At 33.8% G+C, this 20251-nt stretch overlaps 1 protein-coding gene across 1 annotated transcript in view; it reads right to left on the bottom strand.

Annotated features, from left to right (window-relative positions):
• Positions 1-3273: 3273 nt before the first annotated feature.
• CDH19 (cadherin 19) overlaps positions 3274-20251 on the bottom strand; it is a 161005-nt gene continuing 144027 nt past the window's right edge. The window contains exons 11-13 of the mRNA XM_072952277.1: positions 9262-9376; positions 7036-7287; positions 3274-4275 (exon numbers count right to left, since the gene is read on the bottom strand). Of these exons, the coding sequence (XP_072808378.1) occupies positions 3785-4275; positions 7036-7287; positions 9262-9376 (858 nt within the window). The 3' untranslated portion in view covers positions 3274-3784. The remainder of the gene's footprint in view (positions 4276-7035; positions 7288-9261; positions 9377-20251) is intronic.

The following is a 20251-nucleotide window of genomic DNA, read 5'->3' as shown; positions in this document are numbered from 1 at the left end:
TATGTGTCTGCTTTTAATGTATTTGATATCTAATGCCCATTTATATCATATAAAAGAACATGAAGCTACCTTGTAGGTTTTGTGTAGCCCCGTAAGCTTAAACAATGCATTTGTACCAAACTGTATTGTCAAATATGAAGCAGAATTCTTATGCATTGCAAATACTTTCCTATTCATCACACTTCATGAAATCTTATGCATATGAGAATTTTTACAGCAATCATCAAAGGATGTGTTTTGACTGAACAGTTTAACTTCATTACCTTTTCTCCCAACTGGAGATAATATCAATAAGTCCAAACAAGTTAAAATGCCAAACTCATATAATTTCTAGAAAGATTTTGAAAAATTCCTATTGTATCCTAGAACTAACTGGTTTGAAAGTTGATTTGAAAAATATATCCATTCCATATTAATATTAATATGGAATGAATACTATGGAATTAATATTTAACAAAGTTAATATGGCTTCTATATATGATCCAGTAAAGTAGATTGGGATTCATTATAATATTCATTTAAGAAATATTTATTGGTCACATACTATGTTCTACAAACAATTTCAGACAAGAATAAATGAACAAGGCAGACAATTCCTTGCCCAATTAGGGTTTACAGTCTAATAAGGGATATAAAGGCAATAACAAGTGAAATGTATACAACGGAATACCAGGTAGCTGAGTGAACTGGTGTAAGGAGACGCTGAGCAAGGGACATGGTGGGGGACAGTGGTCAGGAAGGCCTTTCTAAGGAAGTTGCAATTGATCACAGACCTGAATGGAGTGAGGGAGTGAAAAAGAGAAATGTTCGGAGGAAGACTGTTGCAGGGCAAGAGCACGACATTTGAAGAGTTCAGAGCACGCAGAAATAAGCTGGCCCAGGATAATACAGGACCTTCCATGTCAGGTCAGCAAGTTGATTTACAGTTTGTATGTGCTGTGGGGCCCTCGGGATCACCCAGGGCTGGAAAAGACAGGGATCTGTGCCCTCCAGCAGAATGGCGTCAGCTGGGTGGTCATACGGGCTGCTGTTAATGACTGAGTCCTCGCGTTTTGCCAGGTACTGCGTGTGCTTCCTGTTTACTTACTCTTCGTAACAATCATGTGAGATAGTAGATGGGACCTCGTTTTACAGATTGCAATCTCAGACCTGGAACGATTAGACAGCTGGACAAAATTCACAGAGTTATTTAAATAAAAATGAACTAATTCAAACTCAGAACTGATAGGCTCAGGCCCATGTGCTTAGTGAAAAACTCATTGCTCATAGTTTCTGAACCCTCTAAAATTTTTCAATGTTTTCCTGTTTCAGCCGCTAGTAATTTAAGACTTACACATGAACCTGGGTGTTACTGCAGGGTGATACTTAAGCAGTGAAGGTTTAATATGAAGCTGTGCTATTTCCTAAACACCTGCATTAGTTTACCTTTGTTAAAACTTACAAAAATGAGATCTTAATGTCACGTTTTTAGTTTAGGATACAGCTGTGTTCTTGCAATATCCATGTGACCAGAAAAAGGTTAAAATAGTTATTGAAATATTATCCAGTCTGATTTCTAGAAAATTGCAACTTCTCTACTAAAGTCAGGTAACATTTTTTGATATAGTTTACAAGGACACTTTTTAGACTAGCAAATAGATATCTAGCCCTGAATCTCTTTTCCTAGGTACCTTATGATTGACAGTCTCATCATTAACTAAACCAGAATTTATGTAACACATCTGCTTAATGTCACTAGACTCAAACGTCAAACCCTGTCAATGCAGACGTTCCATCAATGTGCATTTTTACGAGGTGTTGATCCAAGTTGATGAACTGTTTATAAGGCATTCATCCCTCACACAACTGACTGGGATCCCCAGAAGACCCTATTTCTTTTTTTCTAATCTATTTTCCATAGTATACTTCATCTGCTGTTGGTCATACATTACAGTTCTTCAACCAAGATTGCATAGCAATATTTTTTAAATACAGGGAACAATCATTCATGGAATAATTCATGAAAAGTTCCCTAATTATACTTTTTCAATTTTTATCTCAATATGATAGGAATATAAATGTTGTCTCACCCCTTGTATTTCTATTTAACTTGCAAATTTTTGTTTTTGAAATTTTCTTTTGTTTATCATTTTAAGTAAATGATAGTGTTTAAGTAAATAATGTCATGTAAATAATGATATGAATGTATAAGGATCTACTACAATTTATGTCCTCTTCACTACTTTTAATATCTTCCTAAATTGTTGTATTTCAGGTCTGATTTTCTCAGGCTTTTGTAAAGTGATGATGTCTGTGTCGCTAACATAATGGTTCCTGATTGATACTGATTAAAAAATTGCCTTCTATTACATGGTATGGGTGCTTGTTTCAAAGTACAGAGAAGAAATATTGTAGCCATTTCATTCAACTACTCCAATTTTAGCTCAACATTATTTAAAAATATTTGATTTGAACATATGTGGTCAATTTGGTTCAGCTCCGTTTCACGTGCTATTAATAAAAAATGAACATAGAAAGCAATTTTGAGGACACAGTATTCACTACTTTCTTTCTGTTCAACTTATGAATTTCAAATTCCACTTCGATTTGAACAGAATAATAAGAATCGTTCTTGTAAGGATGGTTAAAACTAAAGTGTTTCACTATCTTACTTACATTATCTTACAATGTTACCTTAAGGCTTTATGTCCAGCAGCTTAGCACACACTTCCCTCATAACGTTACAATAAAAGTAACTATTGCACCTGATTTTATATTCTGTAATAAAAAAAATGACAGGGAAGAATCAGTTACAGTCTAAGGTCGTAAAAAAAAGGAAATGCTGAAAATTTTATCATGTTTTATTTTACGTGTGGTAAGAGTAGTGGAGTCGATAATAATATCTAGGATGAATATTAACTCCAGTCTGAATCCAATACTCCTTCCATTTATTTCTATCATGTTTTGTAGCAATGAAAAATTACTGAAAAAATTGTCACGCTTGCCATCATTTTCATAAAGTTTAAATTTAATGTTGAGAAAATGTTGACACATATTTTGTCATTGTTCTGTAACATGACAAAATGTATTTTGGTTACATGTGAAAATATATGAAAAGCTCCTAAACATAGCTTGTGCTCCCTTTTTTATAGAAACCTGTAATATCAAAGGCAGTGCCAATGTGTATTCTGTCTTTGATTAATTAACATTTGCCATGCATCTAAATTTGAAATCAGTTTTAAAATGTGGTCTTTACAACAATTTTAAAATATCAAACTAGAATGAATCGTAGACTCTGAGTCAGAAACTTGTTTATTCTCAGAAAAGAAATAGTTTTTTAAAAGTTTTATATAACTGCCCATCTTCTCTTAGGTGTTTGTCTCTGTGGAGGATCAGAAACTGAACACACATGAACAGTTTACTCTTACTTCGTAATAGTTTAAAAAATGGATAAATGAAACACTATTAAGACAATCTAGTTCAGTGCCTTTTTCATATTAAACATTCAAAAATTTTGAGAATTTGTATTGGATTGTATTGGAAAAGATGCTGGAGGAGCACTTCAGGGGCTGCTGGAACTGACTTCCGCTGGCACCCGAGAGCTGACTGTGAGCTTCACTTCCGCTGTCCGCAGGCGGGACCTTGAAATAACCATGGGGTATTCGCTCCAAGAAAACCAGGAAACATTATGAAGTGGATCTTTTTCTTTTCCCGAAGAACTGGAGTGCACAGCTCTTTACCAAGAGACTACCAGTTTGCCCAAACGCACAGTAGCATTAAAAAAAATGATCAATAACCTCCCCCCCTAATATTTTGACTGCACAGCAGAACCAAACATGCACGCTAATCTTTTAAAGCGAGGCCCCAGTTCATCAAGGAAATCGTAATTTTCCTCCTGATCAGAGGCCGCTGATTCTAAGGAGCTCAGGGACCCAGCTAAGGACCCTGCTCCCTCGAAGGCGTAGGTCTGGAGGGAGTCGAAGGGCGGCGCGCAGGGATCAGAGTCGGCCTCCTCCAGCTTTTCGAGGATGAACCTCCTGAACACGGCGCTGTCGGGGCCGACCTGCCAAGAGCGCCCGCGCAGGCTCCGCGCCTCCGCGCCGCCGCTGCAACGGGCCTTGCGCTCCCGCCCGACGGCGCGGCCCCTCAGCTCCGCCACGTCGAAGGCCTCCGTGTCCTCCTCCCCCCCGCCTTCGTCGTCGTACCGGAATATGTTCTCCCTCAAGTCCTCGCTCTTCTCAGGGAACAGGGTCTGCTTCCGCCGTTGCTTCAGCCCTAGGATCAAAAAAATAAACCCTGGCAAAGAAAGCACACCAGAACATTAATTAACACAGACGCACCACAACGCTGCGTACGATAAATATATACTTAGTACTATGTAATACTGCTACTACATTATAAATAAATAACAAATATTATTTTATCATAATGTGCTATTATATATATTAAAGTATATTAAATGTTATATGTTCACAATATTAATCTATATTTATACTAAATATATATTATACACTATACAAATGTATATTTATACTAAAATACTAAATATTTTGATATTTTATATGTTCAAATATTAATATATTATGTACAAATTATATGTAATAAGTGTGTCAGTAATACATTGTTACATTTATATTATGAAATGTTTATTTATATTATGAAATGTATAATTCTTGCTTTTGTTACAAGCTTAAGACATGTTTAAATTTTCTGATAAGACAGATATATTTGCTACTGAAAATTTACAAATGGGACTTGCAGAATGACAAGGAAGTAAAACAATCTTCCCACCTGCTGATCTAGAGCAGAAAAACATAAAAGTATAGTGAACAGTTTTTGATAATAATTTAAACTTTAAACATTTTCTTCATACTGCAAATAGAACAAAGTAGAATGAGGGGACATTTTCCAATCTATACACATTTGTCCATCTTAGTAACCAATGATCCATATTAGTGGAAGTTAATCACAACAAACTGGTTTGATTTTCAACATTGAGGCAAATTCTGTGGCATAATTGTTTTCTATGTTAAGATTTACTGATTACAAAAAATATGTGCTAGTCATTTTTCTAAAAGCTTTACATTTGTTCATTGATTTGTTACGGTACCCACATTTTATTATAATTCTCCCATTAAAGGTGAGGAAACTGAAATGCCGAAAGATTAAATCACATACCCAGAGTCACACGGCTAGGAAACAAAAAGCTGGCATTCAAAACCAGAAACCTGGTTCAGAATCTACGCTTTGTGATACCATGTTAACTTCAGAAACTCCAAGCCTATCAGGTTTTTGAATCATAACACTAATATGTTCACATCAATTAATTACATAAGATAATTTTAACACTGTGTACAAATGGAACACTTTCAGAATGCTGTTTTCTTTTTTTTAATTTTAAAGAAAGTGTGTGTATATGTGTGTGTGTTTCATGGCTAGCCAACCCATACACAATCTTGGGTCTTATGTAGCTGTTTAGAATTTTATCCAATAGAATTGAAGCAAACAGGAAGTAAAGTTATTAATATTATCACAAAGAGAAATATATTAGGCAATATTTTATATAAATCTTACATTGAAAGAAACTGAAATAGTGTTCTTGAAATGAGGTCATCGTGCTTTAATCCAGGCACTGTACTTTAATATAGCTGAGATATATGGTTGAAATAGAAAGGAATCTAATAAATAACTTTTCAATCTTCGAATTGGGAGAGTGTATTCATGGAACTTTCACAGGAAACTGCTATTGGTTGACCGCAACTTCTCACCTTCTAAATATTACTTATGCCCTTGACTGTGAGCTGGTTTCAGGACCAGGTTTAAGTCTGTACCTGTGAGTAATTTAGTACTTGCCATCCTGCAAACATTATAATGTTTTTACTGCTTTTTGCTTCTGATCTCTAGCTATGTAGCTCTAAATTCAGTTGTATGATCAAAGATCATTAAAATTAATTTGAAAACCTGAATCTAGGTAGAAAAGAAGGATGATGTTGAATGGAGAGAGGAACGCATGGTTTTTGAAGCTTTGGGAAAGATGAGAAGAGTGAAGGCAAAGCAAATCCTGAAACATTTGGTATGTCAGTTTGAGCTGTGAGCTTGGAATTCCAGAACTGTGGCTGATACATTTGCTGTCAACACTCACTAAAGGTGTGTTGGGTTTGATACGAAGTTATGAGGGAAGCCAGAGAAGGGCTTAGATCACATGTACTGTACGTTAAAGAAAGGGAAAAAGTTATGCTAGATGAATGATTTGTAGTTGTGACTAAAACATTTGGGGGCTCATTTGCCTCATCTGTAAAACGAGTATAACCTATTTTCTTGTGAAAACAACAGCAACAATAACAAACAAACAAACAAAATCAACTGGAACTATTTTACTGAGACTTCTTCTCTGTTTAGCACTTTTAAATAAGACTCTCTTTAACCTTTCTTTCATCCTAACATTTACTTTCTTAATGCTCCTGGGCTCTCGTGAGCTGCAGTAGCAGGTGAATAGAAGCTGTTACAGTTGTGGAATCTCAGTATTTCAGTTACTGGCTGCATGACCCCTTGTAAACCAAGTAACTCTTTTGAGTTTCCCTTTCTTCATCTGTACAATGCAGAGGATAATAGTTGCTACTTCTTAAGGTTATTTTGAGGATCAAATTGTATAATTTCTGTAAAGCACTTAAGACAGTCTCCTGGAGTGCAATAAGCACTTGACAGAAGGTCACTATTATTATTATTATTAATTATTATTATTATTAAATTTTTATATAACTATGTATGTTGCAATGCATGTGTCAAAAACAATTCCAAATAGACGTGCACATGTGTACCCATATACTCAGAGAATTCAAGGATCATTGATTTTCAACTTGAAATGCATATTCACTCTATTTTTCATTTACTTCACTTGGTTTCAGAATTGTAATACATTCAGAAGAGCAATTAAACACATGCATGTGCACACACACACACAAGCCCACACTACACTGCTATAACGGAATTAACTATTTTCTATTTGCATCACGTTTTTGTAAATGAATGAAGATGTGCTCGGTTCACACTACTTACCAAATATTACCGTAATGCATATCAGAACAGCAACGAAGACTTCCGTCCTGAAGCCCATGGAAAGCATAAGGTCCCTGTTACTGCAGGTCTGCGTGCCGCCACTGCTGTCACAGTCACAGACGTGGATGGTAAGGGTGTTTGTACTTGTCAGTGACGGGATTCCATTGTCAGCAATTAGGATGGAGACGTAGAAGACAGGCTCTTCTTGAAGGCTAAAACCGTTTCTATTAGTCAAAATTACAGCTGTGTTATCTAAAACAAAAATCCACGTGCATAATTTTTTCAATAGTATAAAAGAAATTCATACCAGTTCAAGTAATAGAGGCAGCAGTACAGAGATCAAATAAGTTCAAAAAAGGAAGAGCAATTTTCTTATAAAAAAAGACAATTAAAAGATCAACTGAAAAAGTCATTATTGATTTTGACATTGCCTGAATCCCAATTACACAATTAAATGAATGATATGAATCAGTTCCAAGATGCTTTTTTGATAAGGATAGGAAACATACATGTGGAACATAGAAAATAGCTTTTTAATCAGGTATCAATATTTTATAGGAGCTACCAGCATTGAATTTATAATGACGGTGTCAGTTTCATTTGGGTTAAATACACATAGTGCCTTTTCAAATAGAAACTCATTACTTCACAAATACTATAAATACACAAGATTTTCAAAATCAGCTACCTATTTCAGCAAGTGATCTCAAATAACGTATTTACTAATAAGACAAAAGGATTAATTTTACTTGGTGTAAAAGATTCTATTAAGACATTTCATTTCACTTTGACATTATCAACCCATTTTCTATTTAAAATTCAGAGAATCATTAAACCTTAGTAGTACTGATTCATTCATCTAGACAGAACATTCAAAAATTGAACAGAAACAAACAATATATACTTCAAGACATTTGAAATTGTTTTTCCCCAAATTCCCAAATATTTTAAATATTTGCCTTAGGACAATGATTTCCTCTTTTTTGTATTGACATCCCCCAAAACGTTTTCTGTAGCAATCAAACAAATTTAGAAGACACAACAGTAAAATGCAAATAAATGGGAGTCTTTTGAAATATATGCCTACTTATGACTTTTCTCAAACCACCTTTTAAAAACAAATTCTCCCTCATGCTCTTGAAGTCCATATAATACTTGTAATTTTATTTAACAGGCAGATTGAAGATGTGGGAGTTTATATTTTTTTCAATATATAGTTCCTCAAATTATTTGTAACCACAAATATTAAACCAAATCAATTATTCTCTTCATGTTTCAATATACTTATTTTACCCCACTAACTTATTTTATATTAACGTAAACAAATCTAAGCTACAGCTTATTTCTTGTATTGATATTTGCATTTTTAAAAATCCTAAGTCTATCTCAGTTCCTGTTTTTTGAAGAATCTGACAAGGGCAAAAGGGAAAGAACGTGTCTGCATTTATTCTATCATAAAAGATCCCCTTAGAAGGCAGCTTAAAGTCAGTGGTGAGGAAGGACACTTGGCGGGTGTTTGGTGATAGATGCTTGAGTCATGAGTCTTCTGGTGTTTCATATCTTTGAGATATAAAGCAAAATTAGAATAGAAATCCAAATGATGACAAAAGGTCTTTTGCTGAAGCGAAGGAGAAAAGAAACAGAGTGGCTTTGTATAGAGTTAGTCCATGTCTACATGGAGGAATAAGGAATCCTGTCTCTTCACGCAAAATCCTTCAGAACATTTTGTTCTCAGGCTGATAGAATCATTTCGTTTTGAAGGACAGAGAATAATCTAAAATTAATTCCAAATACTTATAGCTGCTAATTAATGACTCCAAATCTTTGAATCAATCAACCTAACACGACTATCAGTAGGTATCATTGTCTTCCCTAGACATAGATTGAAGTTTGAGTTATATGTAGATGTGAAAAAAAAACCAAAAACCCATACTGTCCGAACTGCAAATATATTTGCAGGGTCAGTCAGACTTTACAAGGGCTTATAGCTAATGATGACTTGAAAAAGTGCTTCTAATTTAAAGAAATCCAGTGGGCAGTGGGGCTAGTATTTTCAGAACTTCACCTTGGGTTTTGTTTTCCATTTTCATTGCTACTCCTTGCTTTATTCCTCAACATTGTCATATTGCAGGAGTAGTATAAAAAGCAATGCTATAAATGTCCTTAAACTTAAACAGAATTCTTGAAGAAGAATGGGTGGAAAGACATGTTAGTGAATGGTGTTACCTTCATTATCTATGATTGTAAAACTTGAGTTCTTTTCTTCCACAGACAGATTAAAGCGAAAATGGTGATCTTCTATGGATTCATCTCTATCCACTGCACTGATGGTCTGAATCACCTAAGAAAAGGAGGGATAATTTAAAAAAAAATTATTCAGGAAAATGAAAACTGTCATTATTACATTCTGCTTATTATTTTAAATTATTATTCACTTTTATTAAAATAATTTTACCAAAATCTTTATAGATTTGGCAGAGGACAACTCAAATTGGTGGAGAATATTAAACTATTCTCTTGGGTTTAAAATATGCTTGCTTGCTCCTTTCAAAAGAATGTTTTGATGTTACATAATAAATAAATTGTTGTTAATGAGTAAAAGAATTTTCTAAGTTTGTTAGAAGACTTCCTCCCATTCTTCCTCCAAGATTTCTCCTTTCCTTCTTCCTTTCTTATCCAAACGCTGATGGTTTGCTCAAGTTATGAATTTCCTGCTTATAGTCAGACTATAACTGTGGTAAACTTATCGTCTTACTAGAGTATTTGCTAAAGTAATGAGTTTTTTAATTGATTTGAGGAAATAATGCATTTAAAGCTTATGGACAGTGATTTCCTCTGACCCATAAAGATTACAGGAAAAGTGTTCCACATCAAATCAATCTATCTCAAATCATAAAAAAGTAAAGTAATATAGTTATGAACAAATCAGCTCACAATTAGTTCTTTGCTTTCAAGACATGAAAGTGTCAGTCAAATAGTTATTGTCAAAAAAGAGAAATGCTATCAAGATCACACAGTGAGACTGTGATTAATTCTGGAAATTAAGTTGATTAGAGAAATTATTGTTTTGAATTTTCTAGCATTAAAGTGCTTTTAACAACGTGTCACACAAAAATATCCTTAGTTGCAAGATGACAGACCCATAATTTATAATGTTATACTTCAAAGGGTATCTCTCCACATGCTTAAAGAACCTTGTGAAACTAATGCAATTTGTACATTATTTCCCTACATCGATTTATTTTTTACCTCATAACACATTCCTAATTAAATCATAATCATATAGTGTTAATTAAATAATCTAATAAAAGAAAACATTTTCATTCAATCCATGCCTACAATAATAAATGTACATCATATCAGGGTAATGCTTTTATTTTTGATTGTAATAAGATTTTGAACAGCCAGGGTGAAGGGCAGGGAGGCTTGGAAGTCTGATATTCTGAATCCTGGCTTTACCACTTGCTAGTTTTCTAAGATTGAAAAATGGAGATACTAATACTTAACTCTTAGAATTCATTTTTAGGATTGTTAAGTCTCAGCTTGTCAAAATGCTTGTTATGCAATCAGTGCATGTTTTTATGTGCTTTCCTCCTGAAAACATTGTCTTAGGATTAACATACAGAGGATGGTGTCCTGAATATTGTGAGTAATCTCAGTATGTGTATATTTGTCCAATTAAGAGTGATAGCAAACTGTAAAAATTGATGTTATCTTGTTGGCATAAGCAGCCTTGATTTTTAGACAAGGAATAATTTCTCTTGCTATCTGATTTTCTGTTTTGAACACATGCCTCTAACTAAATGTTGAAAATGTCTCCCTTTCATGTAGGTATTTGTTCCTTGCATCAAACTATAGAGGCAAATTCGTTCTCCTGGTGTCAAGAAATTATTGTCAACAAATATGAAAAAGACTATCAGTTTTTAGAGCACTCCTCTGAGAAAAGGATCCCCCAATTTTTTGTTTTGACAAAATAAATCTATAGGATTCAGACAGGTTGTGAATATCTGTTCGAAAGGTCAAAGTACTAACTAATACAATAATAGGGCCAACAAGAAAAATCTAGTCTGTGGTTCTTGTTTTCTTTCTTTGTTTAGCATATTTTCAGAGAAAAAATGTTAAGATGCTCATGATAATCTAATATTTTGGTCCTAGACAGAGGCAGAGACACAATGTTTTTTTAAAATAACTTCACAAATTTATATTAGATGTAATTAAATGCCATAGTATTGTAATGTTTTGCCATTAACTTGCAGAAATCTACCTGTATTCTGTTAAAAATTATACCTTCTTAGATTTTTTTATCTTAATGTATATTTCCTAATTTTCTTTTGTAAAATTAACTTTTAAAACATTCTTTATAAAAATTCATATAAAATCATCATATATACATTTTAAAAGTTAAATTATAAAAGTATCTGCTTACTATCCCAAATGCATTCATTTAACAAATATGTCATTGGCTCTTAAAAGACATTGGGCCATCTCAGGTTCTGGGTGTCCAATGGGAGCTGAAGCCAAGAGTATCCTTGTCACCACTGTTTAATTCTAGTGGAGTAAAAGTGCAAGCAGAATTGCGAACTTAAAGAGTGTTGAGGAAATACATAGTACCTAAAGTGCAGAATAAAGGCATACTGCAATAAAACACCTAAAGTACACAATATCTAAAATAAATTTTGGGGGGGGTCAGAGAACCTGGCATCTAACCTAAAATTAGAAGATTTTACTGCAGAGCTGAGCGGTGGCTACATCATGAATGTTGAAGGAAGGCTTATTACAGTTTGGACTTCATACTGAAGGCATCTCACAATTCTAAACTGGGAGAGACACGATCATTTTATTTTTATTTAGGATTGCCATGATTTCAAGTTATTGGAGAAAGAGTTGTATTTTTAAATGCCCATTCTAAGGACATCCCTAGTGTGGGTCTGGAAATAGTAAATCTATTTAGCAAGCTGCTGCCACGATCCAGGGAGCAACTGGTTGGTAATTAAAACTCCCTGATGTGATACACAAAAAGACAACAGTCAAAGTTATAGGACGTAAGTTATTTTAAGTGAGAAGTTCCTGAATGTTTTCATAAACTGAAGATGGTATAACATGCTTTCAGATGGAGATACAGCTTCGTGAGTCCCCAAAATTCCCTAAGTGTATGCTGATGTCACCAAAGTAAGGTCTTTTAACGTTTCTCAAAGGGCATTTATTGTATTTTTCTGCCCGTGGCCCCACCACTTAAAACTAACAAGGGAGACTGTCTACATGCCTCCAGGCTTATCTAACAAAATAACTGACAAACAACAACTGTGGTAGATCCCTGCATGTCAGCTATGAAATTGGATAATGCAAGGTTTGATTTTTACAAGGATATCTCTCAGCAGAACTAAGGTTCACTCTAGAAGTGATGTTGGTCCCTTTTAGCTTAGAAAGACAGGGGATAAAGTAAGATTGACAGATTACAGAGACATTTAGGAGATGGAATCAAGAGAACTTAATTTTTGATTGGATATGGAGACTAAAAGACTGGAATGAATGAATGATGGTGATCACATGTCTTTCTTGGTAAGTTACAGTAATTTTGCTGGGGATGCTGGAAAAAAAGCAGGCTTGGGAGCAAATCTGGAATAACCATAGATCATCTAAGTAGAAATTTTCTCCAATTAGTTGGACGTATAGCTTAAATATAGGAGGGAGAATTGGCATAAAGATTTAGAAGTTATTTGAATATGAACTTTGAGACATATTGGTGGATGAAAGCAGAAAGAGTGAGTCTGAAGAAAATGAAGACAAGACACAAGAAAGAAAGGAAGGTGAGGAGAAAACCAGGATCACACTGGGGGATCACAAAAATTTAGACAAGAGAGTAATTTTACACAGAGACAATATAAATGTCTTTACATTAGACAGTATACTGGTATGAAAGACTCTAAAAATCACTGTACTTCTGAAAAGATATTTAGTACCAGCCAAGATAATGAGAATCATTAATTTGAAAAATGATAACTATTTCCACCAAACAGAAAAGGCAAATGGCCCTAATGTCAGCTCATTTATTACATCCGTATTCTGCAAACCACTGAGAAGTTTTCTCCTTTCCTCCCCATCCTGACCACTTACGCCTTACGAACAAAAAAAAACTTCTGTTTACCCACATAGATCATTACGGAAATGTCTAATTTCCTCCAGAACATAGAGCAGCTATTCTGGCATTTTGATTTTCTATAACGAACGTATTATCTATCCAAAGCAGGTAGATATTGGAGACCTTTTAACCTGTGATTTTGTCCAAATGTTTGACCCTGTGGGAAGTAAGACAAGAATAATTTTCATAGTATGAGAAAATACATAAAATGTTCCCTAACGATTTTTAACTTATTATGTATAAAAATCATAATCCTCTATATATACTGTATCAAAAAACATTAAAATTAATTTCATCTGCTTCTCTGTGAATGTGACTTTAAGAAAACAAAATTCTATCATATTTATTTGTCAGCACTTCACTAGATAATCTTTTCAAATAAATTTTCTTCTTTTCAGTGCCTCTATTTCATACGCATTTTACATTTTAATGCCTGGACCTAAGCTCTGGAGCATTGTGAAATAGTAGTGTGAAAAGCAGGAATTCCTTTCTCATTACTGTTTTAAAGTATGACACCACATGTTTCAGTATTAAGTGAGATTCTGACTATTGATTTGAGTAGTAGTTGTATCATCTTATCCTTATGATATTTATCATGTGTGTATTTTGCCTTGTTTTATTTATAATTCGAAATTTAACTTTAATTTTATCAAAGGGCTTTCTTAGCATCAAAATGAAAATTTATGCATATCTTCATTTTACATTATATATATATTATGTAAGTATGTCACAGAAAAATAATAATTGATTTTAAAAATACTGTTTTGTTCATCTCCTAAAATACGTCTTCTCTTGACATAATCTTTGAATACATTCAGAAATTGCTTTTAATTATAATTACATGTTTATAGTCATATGTTTAATAACTTTTCTACGGTTGAGTTTGTGTGTAGGTGGTTTAATTTTATCATTCTTTTTTTGCTGTGAGTAAAGCTATTTAAAGTAATTTTGGGAGCTTTCTCCAATTTTGAATGTTTTGGGGAAGTTTATATAGCATGGGAATTAGCTGTAATATGTTTGAAGTTACTCAAATTTGTAAATCTCTTGGCTTAAAATATACTTAATACTATTAATGAAAAATAAGATCTCCTTTCTTATTTTTCTTATATGATTTCTTTTGTATTTTATTTTCTTTTATTCCAGCCTGATGATTTTTTAAGTTGTATTTTAAAATAGTTATAGGTTCTCAGGAAATTGCAAAAACAGTTTTATAAACACTGCACCCAGCAATGTGAATGGTTACATCTTACGTAATTGCAGTATATGTATTATATATGTAATATATATATTTTTTACTTTCTGCTCACTTTGATGTCAAGAATGATAATTAGCTAGAAAGAAAATGGCTTGTTGTTTAGTTTTCTGAAATTCTAGCACCGATAAGCAATCTCTGGTATCCAAAATACTTCATCATTAACAAAGTTCCAATGTTTATAAATCAGGTTTCTATTTAAAATAAAAAATATTGTATACATAATATAGCATGGTTTTCAGACATAGATATATTCGTTGAAATTCATTTGGAAAATTTTCAACTGTTTAAAAATGCTTTTCTTTTGCTCTTCCTACTTATTTAAACATTTATGTTATAAAACAATGAAGAAGCAAAGCTCATGGAAAATCTCATAAACACTTACACACATAGTCACATTATAAGCTTTAAAAAACAAGTTTCACAATTCAAAGCATTTTTGGCCTTAACTATTTGTGAACACAAGTTTTAAAAATTTCATAATCTTGATGTCAAAATAAAGGTAAGGGAAAATGTTACTTTTACAGGATGACTTATTGATTGTCTGGAATCTAATTGTCTTAAATTGTGTTACTTCACGACTCATTAGTCTGGTTGCTCTAATAATCCAGGAGCTAATTAGAAAGGCTGCTTTTATTTTTAGTGGTTTTAAGGTACTTTGTTAGATAATTGGTATCCCAAAACGTCCTTTACTTTGATTGTTATTCCTAAATTAAGTAATCTATATGCTTAAATTATATTTTATACTCATTTTTATATACTCACTTTGTTGGTATTCCTGAACTCATAAGTAATTTATCAAACATGCTTTCTATAAATCAATTTTTTTAAAAAAAGCACACTTCCTATGAATATTAGTAGATTCTACTATAAAAGACTATATAGTATAATGTGTTTTCTGAACTCGATAAAAATAAAAAATATATTAACTTACAGGAATATGTATTATAGAAATTGATTTGGCTAAAACTCAATAGGATTGATATATTCTGAGGAAAACATTCACATTGACAAATAATCAAAATGTCATCTGAACGGATACAAAGCACTTGAATATTTATTTATTGACAGTACTTCCAAAAGACCAGTTACTACATCAAAACCAAGGAACCAACTTTTTTTTTTAACATTTTTTACTGAGTTGTAATCATTTTACAATGTTGTGTCAAATTCCAGTGAAGAGCACAATTTTTCAGTTATACATGAACATATATATATTCATTGTCACATTTTTTTCTCTGTGAGCTACCATAAGATCTTGTATATACTTCCCTGTGCTATACAGTATAACCTTATTTATCAATTCTACATTTTGAAATCCCAATCTGTCCCTTCCAACCCCTGCCCCCTTGGCAACCACAAGTTTGTATTCTATGAGTCTGTTTCTGTTTTGTATTTATGTTTTTTGTTTTTTTTTTTTAGATTCCACATGAGTGACCTCATATGGTATTTTTCTTTCTCTTTCTGGCTTACTTCACTTAGAATGACATTCTCCAGGAACATCCATGTTGCTATAAATGGCATTATGTTGTCGGTTTTTATGGCTGAACAGTATTCCATTGTATAAATATACCACATCTTCTTTATCCAGTCATCCATTGATGCACATTTAGGCTGTTTCCATGTCTTGGCTATTGTAAATAGTGCTGCTATGCACATTGGTGTGCAGGTGTCATTTTGAAGTAGGGTTCCTTCTGGATATATGCCCAGGAGCGGGATTCCTGGGTCATATGGTAAGTCTTTTGAGGAATCTCCATACTGTGTTCCAGTGGCTGCACCAAACTGCATTCCCACCAGCAGTGTAGGAGAAGGAACCGGCTTTTAAACAAGATGATTTCTTATCAACAAGCAAGTTCTTTTGTATATTAATAACAGAAGGATTTTCTTTCAGTTTTTGTGAATAATTATTTCCCCTGTATCCTTTATCTTTCTTTTTATTTAAAATTTGAGTTACCAAAAGGTATAGGACTTGCAAATACATTTATTTGTAATAAAAACATTTACTAAATTTGGAATTTTATTTTTTCATAGGATTTCCTTCATCTTTTGTCTTTTAAGTTTCTGAGAGGGTGCGATGGATAAAATATTTTTTTCTCTTTTTGGTATCATCACCTTTTAATATTCTCCATATTAATTCTATTACATTTAAGAACAGAGAGAGTCCTGTACTATCCTAGGATTCATGTCTCTATTAAATGTTTAGATAAGGTATTTTGGTCAAGAAGCCCCATTATTTGCCATAATTTTTCATAGCTTTATACAAATTCATATATACATATTTATAGCAGAACTACCCCAACTCATGCTAAAATATAAGTGGGGTTATCTTTTGCAATTTGAAGAAAAATTATTTACCTCTAAATATTTATAAATGTTCCAATTAAAGGAAAACCTCTGAAAATGATCATATCTACCTTTCTCTAAAGTATATTAATTGTACGTAACTGAAGAAAACAAAGGAATTTATAAGGAAACAACATAATGAGATGGCGTTTTCCTTACAGTGGTCTTCAATATTATTAAAAATATGAGAGAGAAAAAGAGGGCTAGATGGTGAAAGTGACAGAGAGCGAGCAGGGTTTTTCTTGGTTTACTTGGACAGATATCCCAGTTTTATTTACTGACTATTGCATCTGTACTTTCTGCAGTTCTCCACTAAAAATATCACAGAATATTGGAAAAATAATTGATTTTACATCTGGAACAGGAAATATAAGAGATGAGTCTATGTATCAGTCTGGGTCCAGTCGAGAGATAGTAATTAAAATGAAGAAACTTTAATACAAAGAATCATTAAGCTGTAATAGGAGAGTGATACATAGATGTAGTGAGAATTCCAAAGGGTACCCCAGGGCTCAGTGGAATTATCCAAGGACAGACAAATTTGGAAGGGAGATCTTCTCCCCAGGACAAGCTTCAGCATCTCTTTGGAGGAGGTGTGGCTGCCATATCTTGTATGCAGGGCACAGACGTTCACTGAGCCAGAGCTGTAGCCCACATTCTCCAGCCAAGCATGAACAGTCCTCTAGGGTACAAGCGGGCTGTTGGATGGAAATGCAGAGGCAACTGGGAGGCCACTGCAGGTGCAAGGCCTGGGGCACAATGACTACATTGGCAGGGCTGCAAGACCTCATCTGGCCTGGGCTGGAGAATGTACATTTGGGACTTTGGCTGGGAAAGTCCATGTGGCTGGGAAAAGCAATGCATATATTTACACACATTCAGTCAGCTGGTCAACTGCGCAGCACGAGAAAGGGAAATGCCTAAATGCTACACACAGAGAACCAGTAAGAGAAGCCCTTTTCCTTCTGCAACGTGCATCCAGCACCCTCAACCTTGCACTCATGACAACAGATGTTCTAACAGGGCCAATCCATTATCATAGTATCACAAGTAGGAACTTTTTAAGTAGGTAATGAAGGATGACTGTGCAGCTAGGAAGCAATAAACTGGTAAGTAGCAGAGCCTAGAATATACTGCTGGTCTAGAAGTGATGCAAGCAATCAAAGACTAATAGGTCATGTCTAAAGTACACGTGAACTGATATGAATGTCTGAAGATCTATTTTTCTAAACATTCTTCGCCCATTTAAAAATCTTTCTGTGATGTCGATTGCTTACAGTCTTTTGTTTTAACTTGTGTGTATGTATGTGTACCCATGCGTTTGCACTTGTCTACATTGTTTAAGCTATCGTGGTACTGGATTTTTTGGGTGTCAAAGAAGTCTGCTTTTTGTGTGTCTGGTATGGGAAGAAAAAGGATGATATTCACTTGGGGATTCTTACTATGAACAAATTCACACCAAGTCTGTCTTCCTTGGCACGGTCTCCCCTTACATTTTGCTATTAAGAAGTTTTGTGTTTCCTACCCTGGTATTTTCTAAATTATATATTCTTCATATTTTATTTCTCTCCACTCTTCTTTCTGGTAATTTACTTTAGGGAACCTGAGGCTGAGGAGTGGATCACGGAAGGTTCGTCTTTCTCTTCATTACTTTACACTCCCATTCTCAGTCTGCAGATGACAGGTGAGATTTTTTCCTCTCTGCTTTCACCCCCAAATTTCTTGTTTGCCCTCTTTGAAAGTATATGTTGTTTCTGTATCTTGGCTTATTCAAGAATTTACACTATGTGACATATTTTCCATTTTTTGTTTTGATGGTATAGCCAGTTCCTTATTTTATTGAGTGACTATTTATTTTTACTTTTTAAACAGAGTAAAATGCATTTCCTCTGAAAAATTCTAAACAGAATGCTCTTAATATTTCACTTATCAGCACCATTGGGTTTTCCTGTCAAGATTATGGCAAACTTAATCAAGTAACTTTTACTACTCTCATAATATTTTTTATAAAATGTATTTATATAGGTATACAATTTAAAATAATTATGGTTTCTCCATAAAAACCATTTCAGTTATATAAGGTATGCTTTATTATCTTTTAAAGCAAATATTTTTGAGAGCTTACTCATTGAGTTTTAATGTTCACACATTACTATCAAACTTTTAGGAATAAGTAAGGAAAATTAACAGCATGTTTTAAAGGTTTTATTGGCACTTTGGGAGGTATATATTAATATCAGGTGCTTGGTTTTAATTGTACTTGAAGGAAAACTACCCAGTAAGTTTCAGACCAGAAATCTGAGTCCAAGTTCATCTGATTCCATGTGCAGCATCTTAGGAAACGATGAAAACCATGACAACTCAGGAGCCATGAAACTCCCACATTATTTTTTTTCCACGTTATTAAAATTGGGGCATTGCCATGTTCTAGGAAGAAAGTATTTGTGGTAATAATGTTGAATATATTGGTGGCACTCAAATCATCTGTCCATTGAACTGATTCAATTCATAAACCACAGTGTCCGTAGCAGTGCAAGTTCCTGCTTGAATTTGTGCTCCCCTTGAATTTGAGTGGAGGAACACGGTTGGTAGCCATGCTATGGACCATTTGTTCAGGTACTTACAGACCTGCGAAAAACTCCTAGGTTTGGTAGTAACATCTGTCAGTCCTCTAAGGGCTATTGTATGATTTCTGGCCTCCCTCTCTAAAGGAAACTGATTGTAAAAGAGGGCTGACCAGTATGATATTCTGAGTTTGAGCAGTGCATATCCCAGGAAGGAGGTGAGGTTCAAGTTGTATTGGCCTTATTTTGATTTTTGTCCTTTGAATTGTAAATATAATTATTTATGAGTACAGAAAGAGCAAAACCCTTTTTTTTCTTATTTCTTTTTGTGTTGTACAGGTAATCTCAGGATAGCAAGGCTCTATGGTTAGTGGGGCATAGCTAAAAATCAATCATAAGAGGACTCCATGCCATTGCTTCCAAAGGACGTTTCTCTTTTTCAGGACAATTTAACTCTCAATATAACTTTAGAGTTCATTGCATCAAAAATTAGTATTTGAGTTTCCTTTTGAGTAGTTCTATTTATTTGTAAACATTAGTATTTCATGTTTTTCATTCTTAGAAGTGTTCCAAGTAATAAATAAATATTAACTTATCTTTAAATGAACTAATCCTAACTTTAAGTACTGAATAGGCACATTGGATACTTTTTATAAATCTAGGCTACATTATAGAAACTCAGCGTTATGATTCTTTTTGTGTTTATTTCATCATACTGCACTGCACATTATTTCATCATTACTCATAAGGGTTTCCCAAGGTGCTTTTCAAAAACTTTTATGATGAATGGTCTAGAAGAATGATAAAATGACAAGATAAATCTTCTCCGTTGTATCATTCTTTTCTTCCTCTTGTTTTTAAATGTATTGCTCAAAATATTGCATCATCTTTCAAAAAGGTATAAAAGAAAGATATGGT

Source organism: Vicugna pacos, chromosome 30 (assembly GCF_048564905.1).
Source record: "Vicugna pacos chromosome 30, VicPac4, whole genome shotgun sequence".
In the NCBI taxonomy this organism is placed as follows: Eukaryota; Metazoa; Chordata; class Mammalia; order Artiodactyla; family Camelidae; genus Vicugna; species Vicugna pacos.
This window is presented reverse-complemented; position numbering and strand designations above follow the sequence as displayed.